Below are 19,439 nucleotides of genomic sequence, written 5' to 3'. Positions count from 1 at the left end.
CAAATTTGAAAAAAATGATGAGATTCGTTCATCTATAAATTTTAAAAATGAGTGAATCAGTTGACATTCATTGAGAGCTCATGTGTGCAAATCTCCATTATTGTACACTACACTTCAGAGCATGAATGTGTTCAAGAAATATTCATAAAACAAATAAATGTATATCGAACTTCACTGATGAGAAATATGTAAAAAGGCAAAATGGCAGTCTGCAGACTCTAATTCACACATAGAATACATCCAATGTTTTAAAGTCCAACTAAAGGAGTTATTCAACTAAACATTAATAGTCATAATGAAACATTATAGAGAATGAATTGAAAGTAGCTGGAATTTCTTGGATTTCACAAAAATCAGAGGTTTTAAAACTAGGAAAAATATTTTAGAAAGGATTTGGGTTAATCCTTGAATCCTACAGATAACTAAGAGCCAAGGAATGTAAATCAGCTATCCAAAGATACCCAGCTTTTTTATGCAAGCCCCAGGATTGGAAACAAGGATATTTTATCTAAGATCTAGCATAAACTTTCTACCCTCCCATTAGGGTTTGCTCTGGTCTGCCACTCTGACAGTCTGAGCTCCACAGCAGAGGTCTTCCCTCAGCAAACTGTGGAAAGCACTAGCAGTTGTGGGCTTTCTCTTTTCTTGGAGAGCCTTTTTCAGATGAGAGATAATTACACTCTCTCCCTTCCTGCTTCTCCTGTAATTTGGCCTGTCCATCCAAATTATACACACCTGCTTCTTCTTTTTACTCCATCTTCTCTCAGTGGGTTTGGAGAAATTGAGTCATTTAATTTTAAGTTTTGCAGCAAGTCTATAAAATGACAGCAAGAGATGTCTTTGACCTTCATTCAGAGAGGCGGTGCTGTTGATCTGCCTTCAGTGGGATTTGCACTTGAATTTTAATTTTCGTCACGTAAGCAATAGATTTGCCAACCCATGGGCAAGCTTCCATATCCCTTTTGACCAAGGGCGCTGTGTGGTCATGGGCAGAGCAAATCTAACTTGACTCAAAAAGAACCAAGCTGAGAGAACTAGCCATAACCCCTCAGTTGTCAGTCAGAGTTCTAAAGTGGCAAACAACAGAAACTGACTGACCACATTAAGCCACAAAGGAATGACTTGGAGAAATGGAAGGAAAAGCTGAAGAATCAGAGCTTGGAAAGTACTGGCCTAAAACAGCTCAGGGGGAATCTAGGTAGCAAGAACTCATAGAAACTGTCTTCAGTAGTGAGAAGAGTGGGCTCTAACATTTTTGATCCTTGTGTCCTTTTGCTCAAGATTCAAATTCTAGGGAGATGGTTTGATTAGCCAAGCCTGGATCTCATGACCACTGCTTGCAGTGGGGAAAGTCTTATGAATGCTCAGTCAGTCCCACTATGCAACTGGGTAGGGGAAGTTTCCCAAAGGAAAATACAGTTGTTCTTACCAGGAAAAAAAAGGGAAATGGATACTAGGCAGTTAAACAAGCAGATGTTCACCATGCCTCCAAAATGTGGTGATTAAACTTGGAGAGACAGAGACCAACAGTGACAGGTGAATATTGAAGTATATCAAGCCAACAGCCCAATGATGAGACCAATAAAATGTTATTAAAATCTGGTTTTGAGCTGTGGTTTTAAATCGGGCCATTCAAAAAATTTTTCTTTGAAATGCTTCCAGCACTGCCCAAACCCTGAGTGGTATGTGAATAACTGGTCCATTAAGCATCTCTTTCCAATCAGCATTATCCACCTCCTACCTGTCTCCTACTACCCATTCTCCTCTGGCCATCCCTACTCCCTTCCGTTTAACAAAATCTGAACCCCAAGGTTGTTTCTTTAGCAACCCCTGTGTTTACATTGGAAAATCAATCAAACACCACAGGATGCTTTACTGACTTTTCAACATTTAACAAATGGTGATTTAAGTTTTTTAAAATCCAAAGTCAAACCTCCTTAGATGTAGAAAGAGAAAAAAAGGTCAGATAAAATGCTTATGTGAAGCTGCCTTTTGAGGGCTGGCTTAGGCAGACTTGCTCTAACTCCCTTTACTGAAACTTCCTGGTAGACACTGTCTAGATGAAAGATGGTTCTTCACTTCCACTCAAAAGTACAAATCAGGCCTGCATTTTGAAAAAGAGGCAGGTTTATTCATCGCTTCAGCGTTAACTGGCTTTGTTCCTTGTAAAATTTCACTTTTGGTTATTAAAATATTCACTGTAGGAAACAAATTTGTAACCCATTTCTCACATTACCTACACACAGAAAAACAAAATTTGATATCCTGGGGTTTATTTGCTGAGGGCGCTTCCCATAAAAGCGAGTGAGTGTGCATTGGGAAATATGTCTGGTTAAATCCTTATGGATAAACGTTAGTCACAATCGTCCCTCCGCCCCCCCTCCCCGGCTCTCGCCCCCAGCACCCTCCCCACCTCCCGACTTCCCGCCTCTCCAGGGCTGGTGACCTAATAGCATTTTTCTTCGTGCATATTTTGGCGTCGCCCCATGGCCTGGCTGCCTTTGCCTGTCTGAGTCTTTTGAAATTCCTGCATGTTCGCCCCAGATTAAACCGAGTGTGTCTCAGGATGTGTGTTCCGTTTTGTTCTTTCCCCTTAACGCTCCCTGTGCAACGTGTCTGGGGGGAGGAGGACAGGACGGGGAGGGGTGGGGGAGGGAGGGGCAGAGGCGAGGAGCTGTCCGCCTTGCACGTTTCCAATCGCATTACGTGAACAAATAGCGGAGGGGCGGCCGGGCCAGAACGGCTTGTGTAACTTTGCAAACGTGCCAGAAAGTTTAAAATCTCTCCTCCTTCCTTCGCTCCAGACACTGCGCGCTCGCCGGGGCCGACGCGCCGCTCCCCGTCGCCTTCCAGAAGGACTGAGAAAGAGGAGAGAGGCGGGTGCCACGTCCCAACAGCCGCCCTTACTGGAGAAGGGTCTGCAGCCCACCCTTGGCCCTGCTTGGTGGGGCCTGAGATACCTGCGTTCTGCCCACCTCCCTGGTTGAAGATTTCTCCCTCCCTCACGTGATTTGAGACGCGTTTTTCTTTTCTCTGAGCCACGTCCTCCCGGAGTGAGGACACACTGGCAAAGGGAGCGATGCGCTTCGCCTGGACCGCGCTCCTGCTCGGGCCCCTGCAGCTCTGCGCGCTCCTGCGCTGCGCCCCGCCAGCCGCCGGCCAGCAGGAGCCCCCTCGCGAGTCGCCGGCGGCTCCGGGCGCCTGGCGCCAGAGGATCCAATGGGAGAACAACGGGCAGGTGTTCAGCCTGCTGAGCCTGGGCTCGCAGTACCAGCCGCAGCGCCGACGGGACCCGGGCGCAACCGCCCCGGGCGCTGCCAACGCCGCCGCCTCGCAGCCGCGCACGCCGATCCTGGTGCTCCGCAGAAACCACACGACGGCGGCGCGGCCGCGGACTGCCGGCTCGTCCGGAGCAGCCACCGGCCGCCCCAGACCCGCCGCCCGCCACTGGTTCCAAGCTGGCTACTCGCCGTCCGGAGCCCGCGACGCTGAGGCTTCGCGCGCCGGTAACCGGACGGCGCCGGAAGAGCGCCCGGAGCTCAGTAACCTGCGGCCGCCCAGCCGCGTGGACGGCATGGTGGGCGACGACCCGTACAACCCCTACAAGTACTCGGACGACAACCCCTATTACAACTACTACGACACGTACGAAAGGCCCCGGCCTGGGAGCAGGTACCGGCCTGGATATGGCACTGGCTACTTCCAGTACGGTAAGCAACCCCAAGTCCCGCCAGAAGCACCCGCGAACCCCTTCCCCAACTCTGTGGTTCCCCGACGTGGCTGTTTGGGCGCGGCAGGCCTTAGTCCGCGCAGATCCGATCCCTCCCCCTGCGCCTGCAGAGGCAGCCCTGGAATCTGGTGCAAACCGCGCGCCTGGCCCCTCCTTCCTTTCCACTTTGCTTTGCAGCCCCGTTCTCCTGCTACCCGCAGCCCGACACCGTAGTCCCCTTGGGCGAAGAGTGAGGAGTAAGGGACATGGAGGGACCCGGAGCCGGGGTGGGAGGTGCTGGCTTGTCTTACTGCTACGCCCATCGCTTGCTGATGTTTAGGTCTTCCGGACCTGGTGGCCGATCCTTACTACATCCAGGCGTCCACGTACGTGCAAAAGATGCCCATGTACAACCTGAGATGCGCTGCGGAGGAAAACTGCTTGGCCAGGTACCGGCTGGGATCTTCGCGGCCCGGTTCCCTCTTCTTGGGTCCCAGGGCTGCTCCAGTGCCTGGTTCTCACTGCTCTTGTTCTGTGCAGACAATAGTTGGGAAGTGGGACAAGAGCTGGGAAGTGAGACCTGATCTGCTGGGCATGCTGACCTGGACGGAGAGTTAAAATTTTGAAGACTTCTGTGGGTTCTGTCTTTCAAACTGTGGCACAAATCAGGGGAATGAAGCAAACCGTTATCCTGGAGAGTGAGGGTCTCATATTCTTTTTTTCCAAGATCCTTAGACTTTGGAACCGTTTTCAATAACTTTCGATTAAACAACTGTACAATAATGAAAAAAATTGTAATGGAAGAGCTTGGTAATACCCCCTTAAAAGACTGGGGGCTAATTTGCCAGTGTGGCACCTTTCATTGGCAAAGTTTGTTTTCTTCCTTTGTTTGAAGCCACAATTAACATAGCTGTTTTGGTATTACTTCAGCCAGAATAAGAGCATGAGCAAGAGCTTTGTTTTTGCATCAGCCCTAAAATAAAATCACAGCAATTTTGGGAATGGAATTCTCTGAGTTTGCTGCTGGGAAACCAGCAGAGGGAGCAAGCCGTGTTTTGACAGGTTTCATAAAATTTGTTAAAGTGTAAAATAAGGTCATCAATAGTATTTGAATATATATTCATACAAAATATATTAGGAGGAACAGAGTAATGTTTATTTGTTTATTTGTATATTTCTTCCACTTTGACCCTTTATAACTGCCAGGCTGACGGAAGAGAAGAAAACCAAGTTCATCATTTTCATTCTTGAGTCATTTCATCATTCACACCATTGCACCCCCTATGCTATTATTACAGGAATGCTGTTGTTTTGAAGATAGTGAAGTTACAAAATTATTGATCTAATCTGGGTGTACCCTTTTAGAGTTATTTCCCCACTTTAGTTAACTATTTAAGAAGAAATGTATTTTTAAATTCAAAGTTCTTAATAAGTAAATATGGAAGATTTTTTTGTTTTGGGATAATTTCCACCTGTTTCACTCTTTCATATGGTTAGACTTGAACTGATTATAAATACAAAGTTTACTTATCACATGTCAATTTTGAATGCTGATTTTATTATGTTTTTTCACTTTTAGACTGTGGATTCCCATAATTGTCATTCATTCATCCATTCAGCAAATATTCGCTGAGCTCTGACTACTTGCCAGGCACTGTTCTAGGATCTGGGGATTCAGCAATAAACAAAATAAGCAAAATGCCCTGGTCTCTTGGAACTGATAGTCTAGTTGGGGGAGAGGGGTAGTCACCATTATAAAATGGAAAGGTTTTGCAGGTAGTTTTATCTTGAGATAATATTCTGTGAAAATAATAATGTTTCTTTTCTCAAAAATCACAGCTCAGCATACAGGGCAGATGTAAGAGATTATGACCACAGGGTGCTGCTAAGATTTCCCCAAAGAGTGAAAAACCAAGGGACATCAGATTTCTTACCAAGCCGACCAAGATATTCCTGGGAATGGCACAGTTGTCACCAGTAAGTGGATGGGCCTCCTGAGTACTTTTGAGTTGCTTTTTCACCTTTCAGGTGATTCTTGATATGACAAATGCAAGTCTCAATCCTTAAACAAAGGGAGAAAATTGCTGTTATTTGCATTTAGAATTTTTCTCTATGTAATTTGACACAATCAAGGGAGTCTATCTTTAAGAAAATACGTCAACTGCTAGATCCTGTTATCTTTTAAAATAGAAATTCTAAGTCTAGCTTATTAAAACTGTTGATAGGATATAGCAGTTGGCCTCACTAGAATTTTATTCCGATATACCTCAGGTAGGATTTCTAAAAAAGCCTGTAACAGCCAAGATCATCTACAGTTAGCGTTTAATAAATTAATAGCATTTAATAAAGACCACAAGTTGTTATCAAAAAGATTCAGATACCATTCTCAAAGAAAGATGTAGATGATATACTCCATGAACTAAGAAAGACCTGCCTTCATCTTTTAAAAGACCTGTATCAAACCCAGGGTAGGGCCAGCCCCGTGGCTTAGTGGTTAAGTGCGTGCGCTCCGCTGCTGGCGGCCCGGGTTCAGAACCCCGGGCGCGCACTGACGCACAGCTTCTCCGGCCATGCTGAGGCCGCGTCCCACATACAGCAACTGCAAGGATGGGCAGCAATGACATACAACTATCTACTGGGGCTTTGGGGGAAAATAAATAAATAAATAAAATTATTAAAAAAAAAAAAAAACCAGAGTAGTTGCCTGTTCGTCTTAAATTTAAAGATTTGCAAATAAGGTAATTCTATAATTTGCCTTGGTAACTTGCCCAGGTGTTTATTGCCAGGAAATCCTGATGTGTGCCCTTAAACGTTCTGCAATTTCAGCCACTTATTCTTGTTCTTTCCTTATGTGAGAAGATGAACAGCTCAGCACCTGCTCTTTAATGAATGAGAGTAATAGATATGAGCACCTAATTTGCTGATAAAATAGAATTATTTTATTTCTAAATAAAAGTTTATACTAGTTAAATAATAATAGTGGATAAAACATAGCATTTTTCTCCTTTGCGTTTTAGTAATGATTTGAAATCTGTGAGAACTCAGTTTTTTAAAAGCTCACAGAAACCTCCCAAGAATCATGTGCTCTTCTTTTTTGGAATGACACATCAGTAGTGGCAGCCAAAAGAAATATACTAGAGAACATATGGCAAGTTTTGCTTAAACACAGATAGTTTATTGTCTATTTCTATTTAATATTCAAAGATAAAACAGAGTGTAATAGAAAAGCAAAATACTCAAAATAAGTCTTTTTTTCCTAGTAGCAAAGTTAAAAGCTTACAATTCTGATAGATTTCTGTCCCTGGAAAAAAATCTAGCATGAATCTGGCTTTAAGAAGATAAATTGATCTCAATTTTAATGTGACAACAAATGTGTGAGGCGGCGGGGATGTCGTCGCAAATCCTCATTGCTTTCTCTGTATGTTACTGACCTCTGTCTCTGTGTTGTGTGGGACATTAGACATTACCACAGCATGGATGAATTCAGCCACTATGACCTGCTTGATGCTGGCACCCAAAGGAGAGTGGCTGAAGGCCACAAAGCAAGTTTCTGTCTTGAGGACACATCCTGTGACTATGGCTACCATAGGCGATTTGCGTGTACTGCACACACGCAGGTAGGTTGGCACTCTGAAATCAGGAACCCGCAGGCTTCAGAGAGAAGACAAAATGGTCTTCTATCTTCCCTCCTGCCTGTCTTTTATAAACTGTTTCATTTAGGGGGTCATCTAGTCAAGATGGAAAATAATTGGGAAAAGGAAAATGATGGCTTGATGATCCAAATTACTTTTAAAGTATTTCATCATCACAGAAGGTCAATGTGCATATTCTTTATGCTCCACAATGAAAAGCAGCAGTTTACCCTCTGAAAAAATCTGAATGGTTTCCAATATCTGCACTCATTCTGTACTCTTTAACTGGCTTGGTAAGTAACTGTAGAAAAGATACCTCTGTTTTCTCACCTGCAAAACCATTGCTCCCTCCACCTATTAAGCTAAAAATAGAATGGTGATTGGGGTTAGCAAAGGGAGAGATAATGTTTCTTCAAAAGCACTTTAAAAAACTGTCTCTTTTAATCATGCAGATACAAGCAGAAGGACACAATTTCTTTCTCCACGCATATATATTTAAACCTACAGTATAATTGATGTCAGATGTCCTTTGGATGGATTTTTAAAAATAGTGCTGAACTTAGCAGTTTGTATGTCTTATAATGGGAAAATGTGTGTCAGTTAAAAGCCGTGCCAGTATTTCCATAAGAAACACTAATTTGTAAAAGGACATTATAATTTCCCTCCGGCCGAAATCTTGGCTAGGAGTAGTGAAATGTACATAACTCAGGGCACAAAGGGATCAGCAGCTGGCGTCTTGGGAAGCAAACTCCAGGGCTGTGGCAGGAAGCTTTTGGCGACCTAAATGTTACCATTGCCCATTGCTTCTTTCTCTAAGCTTAGACCAGCACAGCGATTGGAGGGGGAAAAGGTTCAATTCCATGTGCCCTGGGACAGCACTTATTCTTTAAGCAAAAAAAAGATGTAACCTACCTACACATTACACAGATGTGTATGCAGTGATTCCCTTTTCACTCAGTGATCTTCAAGTCCCACAGCACCTGCCTGTGCAGGGGACCTGGAGTTTATTCTCTTCATTTAGAAAATGAGGCACTCTGGACAGCTCACTGCCAAAATATTTGAATCTAGGACTATAGGTATTTATAGCACTTCTGGTCTCCCAATTCCTTGGGGTGACCCCACTTCATTTTATACAGTAGCTTTCTTGTTTATTACCCTCTGTTTATGTCCTATTTAACCATTATTCACCAGGTCTTGCATTACAAGTGATTTATGTATTTGTGTTTTTCACTAGACTGGTGTTTTTTGAACATGGACTTGATTTAAAGGAAAAAAATTCTCACAAAACTCCAATGGTGACTTAGATGAGTTGTATTATAATGTTGTTTAAATGCATCCAAACATAAACTAGATATAACTTCCTTATATTTATACTTTCGTATACCTCTTGTCCTAGATAACAAATTTACATATTAAATATATATGAAACTAAAACCCATCACAGTAACCTCATTAATTTAATGTAAAAAACAGTTGTGTTTTGCTGACACCAAATAGCTAATTTAGACAGCCTTGGTTAAGATTCTACATTTAATCTGTTTTTAAAGTTTGACTTTGAATACATGAAATGCCTGTTTGCTTCATGGCCTTAAAAACTCCTGTTTTTTGTTTGCTAGTTCAAATTATCAAATCTTATACTTAACTTAAATTCCGCCAGCTGAGTAATCCTAGAATGCCAATTTCAGCGTTCTTTAAAGCTCTTTTATTCACTTGAAGGTAAGATGAGCATTGTAGCATTATTTAAACCAGTCTTAAATAAGTATCTAATCCAATGAATCCCTTACAATGCCATGAAGGTGGTAGTAGTAGTTAGTAGTAGTAGTAGTTGGATGTAGCAGTCGCAGCGGTAGCAACAATGATAGCTGACACTCACTGAGTATCTATTATATGCCAGAACCAGAATTATGTGCTGGAATCAGAAGCCAAAAATTCTTCATTATATATTTATCACTCAACATACCATTAATGAACAGTTGCAAGTTGGTATGGACCAAGATGGGAATATGGTTGTCACCGCTGTGGCCCAGGAACTTTTGAGTGTGGCCTGTCTGTGCTGTTGTGTGCTGTATGAGAGCACAATTCTCCCCCATTCTTCCCAAATCAAGCTATAGCCAAACTAGCACTAGTAGAACTTGCTTATAGATTTTGCCATCTCTTTGGTGACCAAGGCAATCTTCAGCACCAAAGCAATTTTGGGTGCTGAAATTAAATGGCAGCATAGAGTGAAAGTGATTCTAGCATATGCTTTTTAATTTACTCTAGATTAGTATTAGAAAGAAAATACAACAGTTAAAACTTCTCATGAAGAACTAATGGAATCAAGAATATACCTATGGACTCCAATTTGAGCAAATTTCTCCAGACTGTTACTTCTGGAGGGCAACAACCATCTCTTCTTGGTATTTTTCTCCTCCCTGCCTGTAGAAGGCACTCATTTACTTATTGAAGTGAGTATCTTAGCAAGTGGAGTGATGTGGCATTCATTTATTGAGGCATACATTCATGCCTTTAATTCAACACAATATTTCAGTGACAATGTGAGAGAGAGTATGGTGTGGTGGTTAAGAACAGGGACCTTGGACCCTGAATGCCTAAACTCAAAACCAGCTCAGCCACTCTTACTAGCTATATATCCTTGGGTGAGTTACTTGACCTTATAATGCCTCAGTTTCCTCATGTGTAAAATGGGGATAATAATAGCACCTGCCTCATGTAGTTGTGAGAATTGAATTTATATATGTAACGTGTTTAAAATTGTTCCTGGCATATAATACATACTTCATAAGTGATTGCAAAATGCAACATAGACTCCACTCTTACAGAGTTTACAGTCTCTAGTTAGATATATTCTTATACAGTATGATTATAATACAGAGTAGAAAAGGATAAACACTATAAAATCTATACACACAGAAAAAGAATCATGGGCATTCAGAGTATAGGAAGGTGATTTCCAAGAAGAGAAATTGGGGAGGTTTCGCTGAGAAGAGGACATTTGAGCTCCGTTGATTATTACATGGCCTTTATTCCTGAACTTGGTGCTATTCTAGAATTTTGGTGGAGGCCTATTTTGTCAGTTAAGATTGTATTTATCACTGGTGATTTATGACACTTTTAAGAAGCTAGATATACTACTACTTATATTAGTCCTGTATTTTTTTTAGCTGGAGGTGCTATAAGGCTGAGTAATATATACTTCTCAAAGGAGATGCAATATAAGTATAGTTTTATGTCAAACTCTTGTAAGTACTAACTTAAAATTTAATTTGCAAATAATATGCATATTCTTTAGCATACTCTAACCATATATCATCTTTAAAATTTTTTTATTTTATTTGTTTTAGGGGTTGAGTCCTGGCTGCTATGATACCTATAATGCAGACATAGACTGCCAATGGATTGATATTACAGATGTAAAACCTGGAAACTACATTCTAAAGGTAGAGACCTTTGAAAATATGTACCTGTAATTTATTTCTAATGCAGCTCAATGGGCCTCCTCCTCTAGATTCCAATGTTAAATAATTATGGTCCTGTGAGCAATTATACATCTTCTAGAAGCATTTCTAAACCAACTTAGTTATGTGAGAAAAATTCTTACTTTAAAGAACTTCAGGGAAAAATACACAGCCTTCTTCTATAACTTCTCCAGAGTTTAACAACTTTCCTCACTTAAACCCCCTCCCTGCTTGATTTAGTTGAAGCACATCCCTTGTTCTAGCCCCGTGGAAATAGGAAGAAATTAACCCGTAAACACTGCTGATGAAATCTGAAACACAGATGATGTTTATGTTGCCTAGGTCAGTGTGAATCCCAGCTACCTGGTGCCCGAATCGGATTATACCAACAATGTTGTGCGCTGTGACATTCGCTACACGGGACATCACGCATATGCCTCGGGCTGCACAATTTCACCGTGAGTTCTGTTTGCCTAGTTAAGCAGTTCTCCTCACAAAGCATTTTTGTTCATCCACAGGCATTATACACATGTCTGTTTCTACTCCAACTACAGCTTCCTTGTAAAATAGACTAAAGGTAGAAAATGGTAGACAGGCTGTGTCATCACATAGTTAGAGCTGGTCTTTTTTTTTGATAATGCTAGAGAAGGGGGGATGTACTCAGGTTTTCATCATCCTAAAGCTTAGTTTCCAAGACAAGACATACACACAGAACACATTGTTTACCCACAAAGCCTCTGTGGCAACTGAATATGTACAATATGTAATATGCAGTGTGGGTGACCTTGTGGGAGCCCACACAGGTGGGTTTCCTGCCTCTTCCCCATTGTCCACGAAGGAGCTCTGAAGAAATTCCTGGAGTTCTTCAAAGTACATTTTGAAAATCACTGCCTTAAAGTATGCACTTGAAGAGTCAAACTGTCTATTCTTTAGAAATCAAGATTTCTCATATTTGAGTTCTAGAACCACAAGTACTAGGGAATTACCTTGCAAAAGGAGAGGTGTTTAGAGGTTCCTTTATAATTTTCCTAGTCCTGAAACCCTTCTTTGAATGAAATCAGAATTTCAGCACATAAATATTAACAGGAGAGGTGCTTTGATGAAAGTAATTAAGGAAAGTTGAGTAGTTTTGCTTGCTTGTCTCTCTGTGCCACCCCAACCCCGTAACCACTGCCTACTCTAGTGTTGCTGGGTTATAGATCCTAACTACATATGCCACCTGTGAGTGATACCTTCCCAACAACGAGAACATCATTAGAGTGACACTGAGCATACATTAGCTTCGCTTTGACATGGGAAAGGTACCAGTCTCTTTGGGTCACGCAGAAAGGTGTAACACACCTACACTAGAAACTCATGATTAATAAAATTTTCTCCCTGATACACAAACCAGGACAATGGTTGGCTGCACATGAACCTATAGTTTGTGGGCTTTCCCAAGTCCACCTAAACCTGGTTTTTCCCTATACCTGGCCAGGGGAAGATGGGGCTTAAAGCAGCGCATGCTCCATTTACAGAGCCATGTACTGTGGCTTGGGCTGCACTCACCTGGAGGGGAGCGTTATCCTTATTCCCATAAAGGAGCAAAGCCTGTGCTTTACAAGTGTCATTACAGCATTAGAGATAGATGTAGCCTGTGATAGCAAAGAGACAACACTGAGAAAAGCTAATCAAATATATTCTTCTGAACATGCCCCCAAATACAGAAAACCTGGCTGGGTTTATGGCCCATATTGTGTGGAGTTGATCATAGTATAACTGAAAATCCCCAGAACATCAGTGTAATTTAAGCTAAAATAAACTAAAATAATTTAAAATACATAGATTAATTTCTCTTAATTTTTTATAACTCCTTAATTTTTTCACTCATTCTCTATTTATTCATTGTCACTCTCACTTTTGCACTATGTATCTTTTGAGGTCCTAAACTAGATATTAGAAAGTAATGCAAAGATAAATATGATTCCTGACCCTTTACTGCTCCCTTGTAGGGAATCGCTTTAATGTTCATATCCTGCTCCACGTCATCATGGCTGGGACCTAGCCTCTGGTCCACCACTGTATACCCATTGTCAGGTACAGGTCTGCCACCATGTAGCCTCTCATTCAACACTTAATAGATAAATGACCCTCTTTTTCAAGGTATTTAGAATTTGGAGGGTGAGAGAAATAAACTCATAACTGTAATAGAGATACAATACGAAAATTCCATGAAGGGTAAAATAAAATGCAGTGGAAACAGAAGGACCTCTGCTATAATAAGCTAGGTGACTCCCGGGGTCAACTGCTGACCTCCCACTAGGAACAGGTCTGGAGAGGTGACTCTGTTGTTGCATAGAATGTGTCTTGCTTTTCATCAGTAGAATCCACTGACTTGGATATTGCCAGATATTTAAAACAAATAAAAATTGTTATATTGCTCCAGCATAGAGTTGTTCTTTTTTTTAACTACTTGTCACTGACTGTAACTAAATTGCAAGAATGTCTGAGGTAAAATTTTAATAAGCAATATTGGTTAGATGAAAATATGAAAAAGTGAAAATATGAAAAAGTGAAATGACCCATAGTTAGTGATTTGTAATAAAATAACAAAGTCATACTTATCTATGAGTGGAAAATAATGGGAGAAGTGCAGAAACCTTGACTTGAGAAAGAAATCCTCACCTTTGGAAGAATGATGCTTAAGTCATATTTTGTCTTTCACTTCCGGCTTCACTTGCTGTGATCAGAGTTCAGAGGAAGGAGAGATTTCCTCTGGCTGAGATGCAGGAATGGCCTTAGGACCACATTTGAATTGGGCCTTGAAGGGTGAGGAGGACTGCACTGGGGAGAGTTAAGGAAGGGCACGCCAGGAGGAGTCAACATCCCCGGCAACTGCATGGCAGGAAGAAATGGCAGGGGATGTTTGGAAAAGCAAGTCTTCTAGTTTGGCTAAGGCATAAGTTTCATGGAGTCAAGAATTGGGCAAAAGGGATGGAAAAGTAAGTTGGGAACAGATAAAAGAGAGCATTGAAGAGAAAGCTAAAAAGTTTGAACTTCATTCTGGAGGCCATGGGGGTCTTTGAAGATTCCTAAGCAGGGAATGAACTTGCCTAAAGCCGTGTGGTCAGTCTGGTGGCTCTGTAAGTGCAGTGTGTGTGATTGCCTTGGTAATGTTATTGTACTTTTTTAACTCTTAAAGACATCTCTCTCAGTTCACTGATTGCTTTCCATGCTAATCAGATATTTGAGAGCATTCCATTGGTGTATAAAAACCACCCAGTAAGAAAGTGTGTACCTTTGATGTATCATGTCTCCCCCATTTTCCTCATTGTAAATAAAACGTATGGACCAGGTGACTCTGTGGCCCAGTTCAGTTCTAAGATACTGTGATGAAGTTCTCTTCTCTCAGAAATTACTATTTGGAAATTGATGGTTTATGATTTGGATTAAGTGATGCTTATTTCCTTTAGATGGGGACCTATGATCACAATGTAAATACAATATTTGATTTATTGGCTTTGACCCAGTCTGCCTATTAATGTATCATTCTACATCCAAAACCATGCTGGAAAAGAACTAATCAGGATGGTGCAGAGGCCATGAACCTGCGTCTTGGTGGACATGGCATGCTTGCTCCATGGAGTGAACTCACCAGGGCAGGGCTGCTGGTCCTATAAGTCCTGCTTAACTCTTGATTGTTTCAGAGTGTTTCTTTTAACTCTAAACGTCAAGTCTGTAGGCATCAGGCATATGCTTTCTGCTAGTGACATAGTCACTTTGCTCAAAATCAATATTAAAATAATGTATTAATGGATAATTTCACAAGGTGACTATTGCTTAGTTGGAGGGAAATTGCTACATACATTTTATAAAAGTTTGACTTTAAACTTGTCTACTGTACTTATTCATAATATTATCAGGTTGATAACTTGTCTTATTTTGTTTTCTTAATCTAGGTATTAGAAAGCAAGCCAAAACTCCCAATGGATAAATCAGTGCCTGGTGTTCTGAAGTGGGAAAAAATAGATTAACTTCAGTAGGATTTATGTATTTTGAAAGAGAGAACAGAAAACAACAAAGGAATTTTTGTTTGGACTGTTTTATAACAAAGCACATAACTGGATTTTGAACATTTAAATCGGCATTATTTGGGAATTTTTAATATTATTATTCACATCACTTTGTGAATTAACACAATGTTTCAATTCTGTAGTTGTACACTTGGCTCTTTCAAAGAAATCTAAATTTCTTATGCTTCTTTTGAAATTATAATGCAAAAGGGAAAATAACATTTCAATGAATGAGCCAAAATTACTTTGAACTGAGAATTTTCTAAAGTGTTGAAACTTCAGTGAACCATAATAATAACTGGTTTATATATGTACTAACATAGATTAATTTAGAAATGAGGCTCCTACTGTTTAAATAGATATGGACACATTTGGTGCTGAGGAAGGAACAAACACATTACCATTGGTGTCAAGAAATATTACTATATAGCAGAGAAATGGCAATATATGTATTCAGATAGTTACATCCCTATATAAAACTTATGTTTACATTTTCAAATTAGTAGATAAACTCCTTTCTTTCTGTCAAGTGTACAATTTCATTCTGACTTAAGTCACCTTTTGTTTTGGAACAAATTAAGTAATTGAGCTGCCCAACTCCTGTCTGACATTTGTTGATGCTCCTCTCTACTCTTTAATTTTCCTATGGGCAGAGACCTTTTAAGTGGCGTTCTTAAAATTACCATTCTGGGGACTGGTATACATAGGACAACTATGTCAATGGGAAGTCATCCTGATGATAGATGTGATACATCCAGAGATAATATACATTTAAGTATATTGAACTATTAGCCAAAAAAATTTCCTTGCTGACATAAAAATCATACAACTCATAACTGTCCCCCAAACCACAACTGTCTCTCAAATACTTAAAAAAATTAATGAAAAACATCTTGAGATTTTCAACTTTTCACATTTTTAAATGTTCAGCTTTAAAAAGAGGAATGCTAAAAAATTTTAAATTAACCGGAATAGATGACATAATATGTGTGGATACAGGAACATTATCCTAGGTCATCCAGGAATCAATCATACACGGTTTTTCTGAAATATAATCCAAATTAGCAAAGCACATTGCATTATATACTTGAGGGGTTGGTGAATGAGGGAAAAAAATACTTTCTGCAAAACCAAGGACTGTGCTGCATAATGAGACAGCTGCGATTTTATTTTAAACTGTGAAACCACGTGCCACGACAGAATTTGGAGAATTTCTTTTTCCTAGATTCAAAAGGTGCAGAAAGAAATCAAATTACACTTTTAAGTTAGTGGTGCTTAAGCAGAAGTTTTCCTACATTAACCAGTACTAAATCTCAAGCAAGGTATTTCCAGTGCCAGGACATGTTAGGTAGAATTTAAAAGTGAGTTGGCATCCCTGTATTATGTGTCATGGAGTTGTAAAGTCAACACCAACTACTAATATTCGTTCTGCACTCACTAGTGCCTAGCATGGCAAGAGAGGCTAGAGAGGGACAGTCATCAAGGGGCAGACAGAGCAGGCCACATGAGCCTCATCCGCCAGGGCACACACTTACCAATAGAGAATACAGACAGCTTGATAGAGACACAGAACTTTTCATTGAGCTAATCTGAGCTATGGAATAGCTTCTTTGATGTACCTCTTTGCCTTAAATCGCTTTTTAGTTTTAAGATTGTAGAATGATCCTTTCAAATTGTAATCTTTTCTAAAAGAGATATTTTAATATACTTGCTTTTTTAAAAAACAAAACTACTGTCAGTATTAATACTGAGCCAGACTGGCATCTACAGATTGAAGATCTATCATTTCATTAAGATTCTTACCCCTGTATTAAAAACTAGCCAATACCATGGCCTTTGGATATGTATGAGAAGACATTTACTATCATTCATTGGGCCTTCCATCTGTCCATTCATCATCATTTGAAGACGTAATATACGCCAGGCACTCACATGCTAGGCATTGGGATATAAACAAGACTGTCCCTAACCTCAATAGGTATTAAAAATGACATTCTTACCCATTAGGTTCACTTTATTTCATTTTTAACAACTATAAGTAACGTCTAAAAAATTTCTATTTTAAGCACTATTGTTTTTCAGGACTGTATTTTATTTTAAAAAGTAAGTTGAAAATGAATAGTTGTATACATGTATGTGTTACTAATAATTAAAAGTATGTTTCCAATACCTGAAATGTCTGCCTTTTAAATATAACACATACTATTTGGTTGATTTTGAAAAAAAAATTTTCAATTAGGAGGCTAAAGATGCTTACTTATCCATTATGTAAGCATTCCCCCCCATCACAACCTAAACACTCCCAAATAACTCACAAGCATTGATTTAACACTCAATATTTTTGAACTTCAAGGGATCTCTGAATAACCACCAAAACTCACAGATGATGATTAGCTGGTAAAAGTTATCCATTAATAAAATAAAAAGCATAATCCAGTCTTATCAAACTCCAAATAAAAAAATTTTAAAATAGGAATTAGAAATGATACAAAGAATGTTGAGTACTGAAAAGAGATTGGCTTTTTATTGGCTTAATAAAGACTGTGAAAAAATGGGCTAAACAGGAAAACAATTTAGTGAGTCTTCCACATGCCATATTAGTGGCCTCATAATTATTCAGACCACAGTCTGGAGTAAAGATGTCTTGACCTTAAGGCTAGGATTCAGTGTCCCAACAGTACCATAACATATGAATCCACAATTTGCCTATTTCCAGGAAATCTTTAAATTTTTACATAATAATTTTATTCACAATTTCTATCTAATTATTCACTAAGCATTATTTATAATAATGAACAACAATTCTTTTTCTCCTTGAAACCTCATAGTATAATCACACTCATAAGTAGTCCCAATATTCAGATTCTAGAGGAAATGCAGTTCACTAAAATTGTGGCTAAGAACTCATCTTCAGCAAATTGTGTGAAAATATTGAATTTCTGGTCAGAAGATATTTTGTTTTAAAAATAACCTGTTTTGACACTAACAGTATAGTAACTGATAAGTAAAAATTACCCTTTTACTATATTTTTATGTTTAGAATTCATATTCAGAACAATCAACATATTCAATCAACACTATATTTCATTCCCAGCTACCGAAAGTCCTGAGCCACTTTTGAACACTTTAAGCATTTCGTTTATCCTTCAAGCCAAAATGGTGCTGAATTATTTCAACTTGAATGTAAAATGTATTAAGTCTTAGCTCACAGGATATAAACATTTAATTACTATATAACTGCTTGCTACGAACTAAGTGATGTGTGATTTGGTATTGTAATGTTTTTAATGAAGTTTTAGTTTCTTCCAAATTTTTCCTATTTGTAAAACATTTGTAACTTTTTTGAAGAGCTCTTATTTTAAATGCCCAGACACTGGCTTTATACTCTTCTTTACACTCTCACATTCTTTTATTATATGCCTATACTATGATTGCAAGATTACGTAAAAATGCCTTGAATAAATGATTTCAAGTGTCTATTGTGGTCATTTGTTGTTACATATAAATAAATGATACGAATTTTGTTTTAGGTTAAAATCGTAAAGCCATGTGTATCATTGGTGGTTTTGCCTAATTGTCTTTTGTATTACCAAATTGTTTAATAAGCCCACATGACTTGAAATGTGTCTATGATGGATAAAAATCTAGCTGATGTTTTAAAAAGAAACTATCATACATGAATGGATCTTAACTTTTGTCACCATTACCAACCACTTCTAAGGATGCAGAGCAGGCATTGTGAGAACAACCACACTCTGTTTTGATTAGGATTTGAAAAAAATATACATGATCATATATATACTCAGTTAGGGGACACATCCAACTCAAGTTACAAATTATTTATATAAAGAGAAATATTACTATCATAGTAATCCTTATTTAAATGTGTACCAGATTAGCCTGGAAGCTGGTAACCTGAGAGGACAAACAGGCCCCAAACTGTGGGCAAGTGTTTTGGGGGACAATTCGCAAAATTAACCCACAAAAACAATTCATCTCTAAGGAGCTCTTACAGATAAAACAGATGTAGGCTTGTGGCTAGCAGTTTGCAGATACGAGTTGTAAAATATCAGTGGAGCCTGAAACCACCAATTTCCTGCTTCCCTCGCCTGCTCAACGCAAAGTATCTGAATATGCTTTCGTTATTAATGCAAAAGATGATTTCTTTTGTCTCATCAGTGTTCAGTGTTTCAAGCACTGTTTATTATTAGCCCATTAACCAAAGATAGGGGAGGGCAAATCTTTCCTTTTGTCAGAAAACTTGATTCCCTTATGTTACTCATTTATTAGTGTTTTCAATCCTTGCCACAGATATTAGTAGAGGATTAACACAGGTTGAATAAATCACTTAAAGCATGTACTGAGGAATTCTAGCTTCACAAGATCCTCTACTCAAAAAGAACCCAATAGTAAAATAAGTATGGGAAATATTATCTCTACAGTGGAGATTTACAATACATATTACCACATTAAAGATTCAGGGAAGCCCAGTAGTAAAGAAACTACTTTATCTTTGTTATGCAGTGTTTCTCAAATTTGTTTCTCCAAAAAAGTCGTCTTCTTAATAGCACTTATCCTGTCAAATTGT

At 39.4% G+C, this 19,439-nt stretch overlaps 1 protein-coding gene across 2 annotated transcripts; it reads left to right on the top strand.

The window, feature by feature from the left end:
- The first annotated feature begins 2,715 nt into the window (after positions 1-2,715).
- Positions 2,716-18,353, top strand: LOX (lysyl oxidase). Of its 2 annotated transcripts, XM_058539228.1 has the most exons (7): positions 2,716-3,710; positions 4,050-4,158; positions 5,549-5,686; positions 7,170-7,326; positions 10,686-10,781; positions 11,142-11,257; positions 14,738-18,353. In XM_058539228.1, exons 1-7 carry the CDS (start codon positions 3,080-3,082, stop codon positions 14,742-14,744), a joined length of 1,254 nt encoding a protein of 417 aa, XP_058395211.1. In that variant the 5' UTR covers positions 2,716-3,079; the 3' UTR covers positions 14,745-18,353. The 2 variants fall into 2 exon arrangements, with proteins under 2 accessions (XP_058395211.1, XP_058395222.1); XM_058539239.1 differs by lacking the exon at positions 14,738-18,353 and having other exon boundaries at positions 11,142-11,261.
- Positions 18,354-19,439: the final 1,086 nt, after the last annotated feature.

This window comes from Diceros bicornis, chromosome 1, assembly GCF_020826845.1.
Source record: "Diceros bicornis minor isolate mBicDic1 chromosome 1, mDicBic1.mat.cur, whole genome shotgun sequence".
Taxonomy (NCBI): domain Eukaryota; kingdom Metazoa; phylum Chordata; class Mammalia; order Perissodactyla; family Rhinocerotidae; genus Diceros; species Diceros bicornis.
The sequence above is the reverse complement of the archived record's forward strand: the minus strand, read 5'-3'. Positions and strand labels throughout refer to the sequence as shown.